Raw genomic sequence first — 12,079 nt, forward strand, 5'->3', positions numbered from 1 at the left:
CACAACGCGTGCTGCAAGCCCACGAGCAGCATTTGTATTTACAAGCCCCGGCACTCCTGGTGCACTAGACTGGGGACTGACAGTAAACCAAATAAGCCAAACATGGATACAGTAGATACGTCATTTTAACATAGGGAGCACTTGCGCTATGGCACTGATCAGCAGTGACACGGCGCCCAAAGCATATACCAGCAAAACATCGTAAAACAGTAGAGGCAAACAGAGAAAATGGAGGAGAGACTCAAGCCAATGATGTCAGGTCTAACACTTGACTTTGGGTATTAGTTCTGGCAACAAAGCATTCAGTATTTTAAAAACCCATATTGATGAACCCATAGTGATTGCAGTTGCCACATTTCTAAGTTGGATGTGGGCCATACAAGCAAAGAAGAGTAGGCTACCATAACTTGTTTTTAAATGTACCCACCTGGTTATTTATACTTATAAACTGAGATTACTGATACTGATCTTTGCGGCACAATTGTCAGAAGTTTAATTAGTTTTAATTATTTATTATATATCAAGGCACTTTTTCATGTGGATCTGCTTTCTTTCTTGACCGTTATTTTAATGTACAAACTTGCAATTACCTACGAAATTGAATTAGACAATTATGTTTTAAATTTAAACGTCTTTTATGGTTTTTAATCGAAACAAAGACATATTGAATTGAATTGAATTGTAATTATTTTCGCCAACACTCCTGTGTCGCGACCAGATCAACAAGAATCAACAACTCAGCTGATGGATACATCTTTACATTGGTTGTCTAAATTTTATAAGGACAGACTTAAACTCTCTACAGCCATTAAATACTGGCTAGACGAGTGAAGTGGGTTGGTAATGGCCCAAAGTCCCTAGAGGGGATTGCATAGTCGTAAACCTAAATAGTCAATGGTTGGTTGAGCATTTATTGAGCATACTTCCTCACATCTCAATTATCAGATTTTTGCATTACCAATGGGCTTTTTCTATAAAACCCAAAAGCCCAACGGATGTCACAAATCTTTCATTGCCCATTAGAAATAGATTTGCAGTTCTGAGTGACCTTGAAGTATGCGAGTGACTACCTTTACTATCTGATCTTTCCATTGACTCTCAGGGCTCACCAAATATATTTCCTAGTTAGGAAAACACTGTCAGGTGGAGAGTCTCTCCAGAAACACAGAAAATAATCTCATGGAATATAGCGGGCTACAATCGGAACAAAAAACAGATTGGTTATCCTTTGTTTCGAATTTTGATATCCATTGTTTCCAAGAAACATGGTAATCTAATCAGATTGCTCTAGATGGGTACTGTACCTTTCAGACAAATGCGGTCCCTTCTAGAGCTGCTGCTCAAGCGTAGGAAGTGTTACTTTAATAGCCAATACAGCTAGGATCAGGATGATCACTTTTTAAAATATTTCACCTAGCTATCATATTCTTTTATGTAAGGGCTGTAATGAAGGGACTGAATTTTGTTAAATTTTTATAACAAGAATTCAAAATACCTTCTTAAACCCTTTGACATAATATGGTTGGGTGACTTCAGTGCCCATGGTTGTAGCAGGGCTGATTCTATAGCTTGTGACCTGACTAATGATCATGGGAATTTTGCCCTCCACCTTAGGCTTAATGACTATGGCAAAGCTTTAAACAGACTACTCATACTTAATAATCTTCAGTTAATAAATCCAGTGGACACCAAAATGGATCCACTAGTCCCTACATTTTCCTCTAGGCTATGCAGTTCTACGAGTGACTATATCTTGGTTTCTGAACCCATAAGAGTCAAGTTTTCTCATATCGATACAAAATTCCTTGCTTTTAGTGACCACACAGCTATTACATTTCAGGAGGAGTGGGGTCATGGTAGGAATTATAATAGAATTAGAGTGATAAAACCTTCCATCACAAGGTAAAATGGGGTTGTATTGAAATGCGTCAAGATTGATACCGCTTTGCTTATGCATAATGTTGTCACTAAGGCGCTCCATGAAATTTCTCCTTGTCTGGATCCAATTCCTCATAATATGGAAATTCTATTAGCCTTCGAAAAAATCCCAGGCAAAATTCCTAGTAATCTTTGTCGGCCAAATGCTCTGCAGGCTCACAAAGAGGTATGTTGGTTTGAAGAGACCTCTAGTAAGACTTTAAAGAACCTTCATTCTGCTCTGAGAACGAAACTGAGGAACGAGGCCTTGGTGAAAATGTCACGCCTCTCTTATAAAGAAGCTAGAGTTAACAGGATGAGGATTCTAAAGCAAGAAGCTTGGGATCGGTTGCAACAAGCAGCAATAACAGAAAATAGTAGGGATTTCTGGAGCGTAATTAACGACCTGTTCCTGAAGGAGGAACGAGAGCCTACTTTGAACCCACATGTGAGTGAGGAGGCATTGGTGGCATATTTCAAAGACGTTTTTGGGAACCCCGGGAGTGAATCTTATGCGTCATGTGGTATTTTGTCACTTACCCTTGACACCTCATTATCATTTAGCTTGGCTGAAATGAGACTTGCCCTGAATCAGTGTGGCACCCTGAAGGAATTGATTTCTTTTTAACTGATTAAGTGCTATGGGCCCAATTAGTAACTAATGTTTTTAATGTTCTTGTCCAAACAGGAGTTTCCCCTTCTTGGAAAAAAACTGTCATCATTCAAATATATAAAGAAAATGGACAAGGCTATCCCAAAAAACTATAGACCCATTTTGGATAGCACAGCAAAATGAATGGTTTGTTTACTCCTGAACAGGCTACAAACTAAGGCTCAGGAAAGGAACATATTGTCTCGTGTTCAATTAGGGTTTTAGAAAGGGAAAGGGCACAGTTGATCAGTGTTTTAACTTATTTGTTAATCTCAAAGTATACTGCGGCTAGAGAAGGCCATCTCTATAAGGCATTTATGGAATTATCAGCCGCCTTCAATTGTGTGGTCCATGGAAAACTTAAATCATTAATGGAAATCATGGGCATAGATGGGTCCATAATTAACTTCATTCATGGGCTGTATTCAGCTGCTTCAGCGTGTGTCCGTTGCTGGAGACAGTGTGAATGTACAAGACACTTTGATATCACCCTTGGTGTGAGACAGGGGTGTGTTCTTGCCCCTTTTTTATTTTCTTTATTTACTAATGCTGTGGAAGCTGAGTTGATTGGATCTGTGCAAGACGTACCTTTTTTTGTTTCATCTCCTGTCCCGATACTCCTATATGCAGATGATGGGGTATTACTGGCCAGGACCGGCAATGCATTGCAGCACCAAATAGAAACGTATTGTAAGTTTATGTAGAACTTGGATCTCAGGGTAGATTAATCCAAGTCATATGTGATAGTGGCAGGACAAAGACTAAAAAGAAAAAATAAGATTAACTAAATTGGTTGACACCTTTTCCTATTTAGGAATATTTTCAATTCAAAAACACATGGCAAAACATGGTGGCGAACAGAGGTTTCCTAACGGAAAGATGTATAGGAGCCCTGTTTGGATTCATAAAGAAGCTTGGCTCTAAACCCATAGAAACAGTTAAAAAGATCTATGAGGCAATAACGATATATGTTGCCACCTATACGGTAGCTGCATGGGGAATAGCTAATAGATCTACTCTCCAACGAATTGAGAACAGCTGTTTAAAAAGGTTAGCCTGTGTCCCTCATTCGTGTTCCGCCTACAACTGCCATTCTGAACTGGATGTACCTTATATCTCAGATAAGATTAATTCTGCTCCGATTCTCTTATGGTATTCAATCTGGAAAAGAGAATAACTAAAGCAAACTCAAGAAATTGTACAGAACTGCCTAACCTTAGCTGGTATAAGCAAGGTAAATTGGCTTGAATATGTAAAGAACAACCTACATTCTATTGGTATGGGCAAATTATTTGACAATCCATTAACATGTTCATCTGTTTCCAAGGCTGAATTATAAGAGTTAATTACAGGAAAATTAAAGAGAGATAGGTGAGATTCCAATTGTACTTAGTCCAGGGTTATATAATACAACCTAACACCCAGAATAAACAATACTGTCACTACTTATTTATCATTTGTCACAAGGCACCAACATAGACACCTGAAGCTGAGGTTTAGTCTAAAATGTATTCCTTTTATGTTGGGCTTTTCTTCTAACTCTTACTTTGCAGATGCCCTTTCAGCTTGCCCATGTGATGAACGGTCCCAACAAGGGGAGCTTCATTTGTTATTCTTTTGCAGCCTGTATACTGAGGAAAGAAAAATATATATTTTGCTATTCATGTGTAGCCTCAAATTTAGACAGTGTCGTCCTGCCCTTTACTTTTTACAGTCATTACCTGATCCATTCACATGTTATTGTCTGGCCTCGTTTTTACAGTGTGCTATAAAAACAAGAAAGTACCTTTCGTAACTCAAAATACTTTGATAGTAATACGAGATTTTTTTTTATATTCGAAATTTTTATTTATTTTAGTCAAGCTATACTTTAGTATGTAACTTTAACAGGAATGTTTATGAAATTGTGCACAAGTTTGTATTTTAAAGTTTTAGGACTCAAATAATGTATATGGTATGAGGAATACTTTTTATACCGTTCTTTTGTACTGGCGAAATTGAGTTATTGATAGATTGAGATAGGTGGATTCACTGCAAAATCTGTAGTGCTTTCATTGTATTATGAATATAGGTGAAATCTACCTTTAAGTGCAGTTTGTCCTGCTTAGGTCTAGGCAGTCAAGCAAGGTTTCAAACTGGGGTAAAACATGCATGCCAAGTTTGAATATGTGGGTACCAGTAAAACACATAAACATCTTATAGGATGTCAAGAATTGACATATTTCCCAGGCTCAGCTCATAATCAGATTCCAGGCCAGTGTCCCACCTTCAAGGCCAGATTAATTACTCTGCTTCCCAGCAGAGGGAACAAAGGCCTCCCCACACAAAGGGACCAATTGTCAGTAAGTGACTTGGTTCCTCAGAAAGGAAAGTGGTGTGGGAAAAAAATGCAGTAGATAATTAGCTTGTCACACTGTACCTGCGCTGGGTCCGCCCAGGTCCACTGTTCAAAGGACGAAGCCCAGACATCTGGAGCCAAGACAGGAGGTGCTCCTTTGACGTTTGGTGGGAAGGCATGTGGCTGGAATGTCAGCTAGGCGTGGGGATGAGGCCGGCAGAGAAGCTCTTCACTGCGATAATGTGAAGGTCTCATACTCAACTGTTCCAGAATGCTGTGCAGAAGGGTTGGGATAGGGTGGAGGAATGATGTGGCATCCTATATTTGGGGAGCTAGAAAGAGGACCCACTTGATGCCCCACTAAGATGGGCTAAGTACTTTGAATCCAGCTGACCCCATGACTAGGATGGTACTCTCCAGGGCCAGTGGTTGTGGTCCTCAAATGCCCCCTGAGAACCAGGTGGGTGAAGACCTGGAGGCCACTACTACCACTTTCCGTGATCTTCAAGACAGCCATTAGGCTCTGAGGCATGGGAGTGCAGGCAGGAGGGTGCTCTTTTGGCTGGTGGCAAAGAGCATGCACAAGATGCCCCCACCAGCAGGATCAAATCACCAGGAGCCAGTATATCAGAAGACTGGTGCTAGGAGACAGCAAATCCAGCTTCCCGTAAAGAGCACCCATGATAGGCCAGGAGGCCTGTTGAAAATGCTCCTTGAGGCAGAGCTTACCACCAGGAGCAAAACGGTCAAACATTATGGATAATCAGGCCAACTGTTTGAGTTATGCTCCTTTAAAGATTTGATCTTTGACCCCCAGTGAGAAACAGACCAAGCGAGGCTCCACCGCTATTTATCTTCAAACCACTGGGGTGGGCAAGGCCCAGGGGTCAGCACATCTTAATTTAAATTCCTGGGGAAAGGGACCTGCGTGGATACCTCTTTGTGATCCAGCGTTTTGCACCAAGGACTCCAAACCCATGCAGTCAGAATTCCTCCAAGGTCCCCTGCCCCAGAGACTGATGGACAGAAGGCAAAAAACTCAGGTGCCACTTACCGCACTATCGCACTCTTTCTCTACGGTTCCTGTGGTGGCTAGAGCCCAGAAGCGGTGCTCTGCACCTCCTTCACCAACTGTGTCTGGGGGAGTGCAGAGGGTGCACCATCTTTAGCTCCCGGCCCACTCTCCACAAAAGCAGGACATGTAATAGTGGTTGGCTTTTGTGCTGGCCGCTGAAGTGCACCGGGTACAAGGGATCAGGCCGAGGTCAGGGGAGATTTGAATTAAAGCATTGGGGTGCCCTTGGTGCAACCGGACACCCACAGCATCATCATGCAAAAAGAAAACAAAACATGCTGTGCATAACTGCACTGTAAAATTAAAACAGAAAGCTGCTCTTAAGAAATTCATAAAGTTGTGCCAAGGAGCGCCCCATAATGCACTGTGGGACCTAATATGCATGTGTTTACTACACTGAACTGAAGTCTCTTGGGATCAAGTAGGTATAAGCCTGAGAGAGGCTTAACATGTATTTAAGGCACTCCCAGAGTTGAACTTTTGTTCTGATGCTTTGAAGGGCAGATACCCCAATTGGTTGGTCCTATGGCTACATTTTGTGGCCTGAATGTCGGAAAGTAAAACTCTTACACAAGATTTTGATTGTCTTTCAAAATGCTTTATTTGAAATACTTGATTGTCGATACACCAATAGTCCTGCTACATAAATGTGGTAACTTCATGACAAAGCTAGAATTTCTGCTTTAACTATAATGACACACCCTTATACTGTGATGTTGCTTCTGGTATAGTTGGGGTGTATTGTGATTATGGGGATCAGCACCAACTAGGTGTAAGATGGAATTTAAGGGTGTCCTGTAAAGTATTTTCATCTATATAATGTATATATTTGTAACCTAATGTGTAGTATTTAGTAGTGTGTGTAATAAATGTACTTTTTCTTTTTTAAAGAAAAAGCACTTCACCAATAATGTGTTGTAGCGTGCTAGTGAATTGAGATTGCTTACCCAAACCCCTTCCCTTGAGTATGCCTGTGGCTGCTCTGATTCGCTACCTTGAGGGAGTAACGTTCTGCAATGGGGTAGGTGGTTTCCAATAAAGAGACAATTATGGACCTTTTACTTGTGAATGACTCACATAATTCGCAACTAATAATCCAGTTTCTTACAATTTCGGATTGGGGGCAGCTTTCATACACGGATCACAAACCAATTGTTTTCATGTGCATAATATCTACATGAAGTGGGAATGGTCCACTGAAGTAGATTGCAGCCCTAAGTGAGTAAAACTCGACATGCAGCAGCCAAACGTTCTATGCAAACTATTTAGCATATTGATTATTAGAAACTAAGTCCCACCATAATCTGGAAGGGAGCAGCAATCGCACATGTATCAGACATACATGGTGCAAACGTAGACTACACTTTGAGAGGTCTATTAAATGTTCCAGAGGATAAAACCATATGTCAATAAAGACAGACCCTATGGCCAGATCCATGCAAAATAAAATAGTAATTAAAAAAAGTAAAAAGTAACGAATGTTGAAACTGCCATGAGTCTAAAGGTAATATGTACCATGTGATGTACGGATGTAGGTTTGCCTTTCTAATGTGGCCTGTGATTCAGATATACACCGAATATATTGTTCATACCTACACAAACGTGGACTTTACAGCAGTACCAAGTGTTACCAGATCTATAACTAGCTCACTTACTATTAAACACGGACAAAAACACAATCTTATGAGATTGGAAGAGAGGAGATCAAAAGTGAAGTGGTTTTATTCTTTTTAAAAATTCATTTAACGTATCCTTTCATATGTCGACTTCCCCGACCCCCACCCCGCCCACCGCTCTTACTTGTGCCTGCTGCCAATGGCTATAATTCTGTAATGTGATTAAATGGGTGACATTATGGTTATTTGATTGGTCCTATTGCTGTGTTACTTTGATAATTTGACCTATATTTTGCTATTGCAGGTGTTGTGCTTGGAGGCTCTGGTGAGAGGTCGATCCGTTTCCGCCCAACGCTGGTCTTCAGGGAACATCATGCACACCTCTTCCTAAATATTTTTGATGGTGTCTTATCAGATTTCAAATGAACATTACTTTCTCTGTTTAGATCATACAGACGATGAAGAAAAGCATCAATTAACCTAATTCTACATACAGACTCTATCAATTTATTAACTAAAAGATAGTTCTGTCCACCAGCGTGAACTACCTTGAACCCTTTGTTTTTAATCACAACACTAATATATATATATATATTTTCATAGATACACAAAGTAGATTTCTGTTAACTCCGCAGTCTTTGACTAGAAGGGACAGTGTTTTGAGTACCATAGTAGAAACATGCATGATAGTTAAGGAGTTAGCTACCTATCAGACCCCAACAGTGGGAGTTACAGTATAGTATTGTCTGTGCAGGACAGGAAAGGGAGGAGGGCAAGGGAGTATGTGTGGGATGTGGGGGGGGGGGCAGCTAAAGTGAACAGGATGCATGTGTTCTCAAGTTGCTGCTGACATTTCCAAGATGTTAAAAAAAGACTGATCATATTCAGATTACAAACTTTAACTACATTTGTTCCTTCTTCCTTTGTTACTGCTGTTAAATCTAATTTTACAGCAAGCAAACTGTGAATCTTTTAATGAGAAGAAAACACATTTCTTTTTAAACAGCGAGAGCTTATTGTCACACCTTCGGACGGCCGCAAAACGGTAGTAAAGACAAAAGATTTGATAAATACTTTTTCCCCATTCATGTGGCTCAGTTATAATAATAATAATCGGGACAGGATTTATTTTTGTCATGCAATGCCTGGGCTTCTTTCCCCTAAAATGTTCGAACAAGTTGTAGCTGAGCTCATGGAATTAGAGATTTTAAATAAAAATATGAATAGCTTCATTTACAGCATTACTGTCTAAAGTAATTTTGATAATATTCTATATGAGTAGAAGAAATCATTATTTGTCCTTCATATTAAGTACCTCCAACATGCACCCGCCATTAGAAAGGCTATAGCATTCATGGACGCCAGGCCATGTTGTGGAAAAGGTGTATTAAAATGATAAATGCAAAAAAGAACTGTATAGAGATAAAAACATCAAGAGCAGCTGGAGAGAGGGGAAGACATTGATGTTAGTTAGGATGTACTTCATTGTGCAAAATCCAATATTACCTAACAGAACAAAATGATCCACTCAGACCAAAGATGCTCAAACAGTGCTGAAGAATATGGGCAGGTTTTTTTTTCATTGAGACAAACTGTGTTTCTTACTAGGCTGGTAACTTTTTAAAATAATATCAAACCAGAAAAGAACTTGAAACTATTATAGTTTATGTTGTAGGGAAGAACTGTTAAAAATGAGCTTATAAATGTTGAATTCAGAAATTCTGTATTCTACAACGCAGTCATTTTAACAAAGGCCGTTATATGTGTGGCTCTTAGTTTTAAGATGGTCGCCTGAAAGTACATTTTAATTTTACATTAATTAATTTGGGAATGTGTAAAATACTTATGTGACCGACCAACTACCATTTTGTTAGGCCAGCAATTCATTGCCTGTACTTTTGGGTACGTCGTTCTTCTTTTACTAAAAGTATTTAAGACTTTACGGTTATAAAAAATAAAAATAAAACACAGCAGATTCACCAGTAGTGGATGAGAAGTAAGTCATGTTCTTTATTTCTGCCTTCGTAGGCTCCTGTTTTTCTGGAGGAGAGCACCCTGGTTATAGGTCCCAGGATTGTTGAGCCATGATTAAAGCAATGAGTTTTCACGTAACAACAAATGGTAGTTATTTCATAAAATTGTGGGCCCACAAAGTCTAATCTTTTCTATTGTTACTTTTGTGCTTCTGTAACTCTTCCCTGGTTTTTCTAATTGCCAGTGAAATATTGTAGACTTTCATTCCACCTGACACTAAAAGGTGGGAAACTTTACTGATCCCTTCAGTAAACTTCACAAGGCAGCCAAGGAGGCATATTTTAAGGACATGTTTGTGTCATGTCTGAAAGCCTTGCGCCGTGTTACCCTACTCTGGGTTTTATTTTAACACCTGGGGTATCTAGGGGTAGAGCACATTTTAGTTTTTGAGCCAGACAGGAAAAAACATAAATGTCAGGAACATCATTTGTGTGAGAGTTCAATGTAATACACTAGTCTAACATACATAGGCGAGGGCCAGGTAGAGATTGTTGTAACTTTACTATGCACAGTAGCCATTTATTTCTAGTCTTTTTATTATGTCAATTTCATGTATGCTGCTACTTAACACCATATTTGTTGCTAACTTACTAAAAAAGTATGCATAAATTAAGTGGTCTTGGTTTCTAGAAATATATTGAACTGAGATTACAGACATGCATATATACTTGAATACATGGCCTATAGTGATTGCTTATTCAATGAAATTATAACAGGAGAAATTTGACTCCATAGTTGGTATGTTCATCATATTTCTTAAAGAAAGCTTAACTCTTACTGAAAACTACATTTCTGTATCATACCAATGTAGTCCAATCAGTGCTGACAACTCATTTTGTGTTTTCTGTATGATGAGCCATAGGGTGGGGTAGGTGATCTAGGCCTGATATAGAGCTGGGCGGTAACACAAAATTCTCTGGTTTGTGCAGAAAGTGCTAGACTCCTTCAGCAGTGACAATGCAGGCAGAATTGCGTCTGCTAAAGGAAGGTAGGACTGTGTAATTCTGCCAGTGCATTCTCCACCATATAAGACTTATCCATCAGAGGATGTGGAAGTAGTTCCTCAAAACATAGTATTACCCATTAACTCACAATTCTGTTTAGGAAACCTGCCCTTTTCATACACGCTACTAACACTTCCTGAGCAGAGTTAAATGTGTGCATAAAATAAGATAGACCTAAGCAAGAGTTGGAGTATAACAACATTGAATGCGCTGAAAGAAGGACACATGCCGAGAGATCTCTTGTTTTCATTGTTGTTAAATGTGCCAAATAAGTGTTAAAACGGTAATCGCAGTTCGTGCTGTAACCATTTACATGGATATATGAATGAAATCCACCTCATGTGCAAATCAGTATTCAAAAAATAAAAGAGATACTTTATCAATACCTTTCGTCAGTGTCATGAGTCTGTTGTACTTTTGTGTGACTCCCCATCTTGTAAATTGTGAATGAGGGTGGGTGTAAGGCCACCATAGGTGTGTCATTGCCCTTTTTTATGTTCCTACAGTGTGATTTAGGACCATAAACAGAGACTGCAATGAGTCTAAATAACATTCTTTATTTTAAATATGTACACAAAAGGAGTTTAAAAAAAAGCACATCTGAGGCTAAGGTTGCATCAGAGCGCCGACTTTTGAATTCAACTGTTTGCTATGAAATTTAATTGCGCTATTGACAATGCATCTCTGATTTGTGCAGATGGAAATTGCGCATTAGTTGCTCAAGGAATGAAAATGAGAGTGTGGGGCAGTCAGATAATGGCAATGGCATATGAGAAATGGGACGGACCAAAGAAAGGCACTCCAAATATTGTAATGCTCTTTTGCTCGAGTCCCCAGCTGTTCTACTGGACAGACTCCAAAGAGTCCAGTCGGCTGCAGCCAAACTGGCCCTGGGTTGGACCAGGAGATCCTCGGCCACAGCAGCCTTTGCCGAGCTACATTGGCTCCCCTTGAAGCAGCGAATAGCTTTTAAAGCACTCTGCCTTGTCTTCAAGGCACTACACGGAACGGGCCCCAGATCCCTACAAAAAATGTTTTCCTGGTACACCCCCACCAGAACTCTCCGATCCACCTCAGCCTGCCTTGTGTTGGTACCCAGATTTAACAAGGTAAGGACCAGGGGAAGATCCTTCAAAGTGGCCGCCGCCAAACTTTGGAACAGTTTGCCGGCTGACATTCGCCAAATTCCACAACTCCTGCCTTTCAGAAAGCGAATCAAAACCTGGCTCTTCCCCAATACCGTTCACTGCTAACTCCCTTATTAGACTCCCGTCTCTTTCCATCCTAAGGAGTGAGCTTCAGCGCCAGGATACCTGTCAGGTGACAGTTGTTTTAAATAAATAAATAATAAATAAGGGAAATGCTTACAAAGGAAATCATTCAATGAAACTGCAGGTGAAGAGCAAAACGTTGCTCAAATTTGCCTAAAAACTGTGTCAAAGC

The 12,079-nt window shown here is 39.9% G+C and overlaps 1 protein-coding gene across 4 annotated transcripts in view; it reads left to right on the plus strand.

Moving 5' to 3' along the window:
• The window catches only part of ABAT (4-aminobutyrate aminotransferase), a 712,333-nt gene extending 701,314 nt beyond the window's left edge, over window positions 1-11,019 (plus strand). For all 4 annotated transcript variants that reach the window (XM_086941270.1, XM_086941269.1, XM_086941268.1 and 1 more), the window contains exon 16: window positions 7,903-11,019. In XM_086941270.1, the coding sequence (XP_086797396.1) occupies window positions 7,903-8,024 (122 nt within the window). In that variant the 3' untranslated portion in view covers window positions 8,025-11,019. The remainder of the gene's footprint in view (window positions 1-7,902) is intronic.
• Window positions 11,020-12,079: the final 1,060 nt, after the last annotated feature.

This window comes from Lissotriton vulgaris, chromosome 10 (genome assembly GCF_964263255.1).
Source record: "Lissotriton vulgaris chromosome 10, aLisVul1.2, whole genome shotgun sequence".
Taxonomy (NCBI): Eukaryota; Metazoa; Chordata; class Amphibia; order Caudata; family Salamandridae; genus Lissotriton; species Lissotriton vulgaris.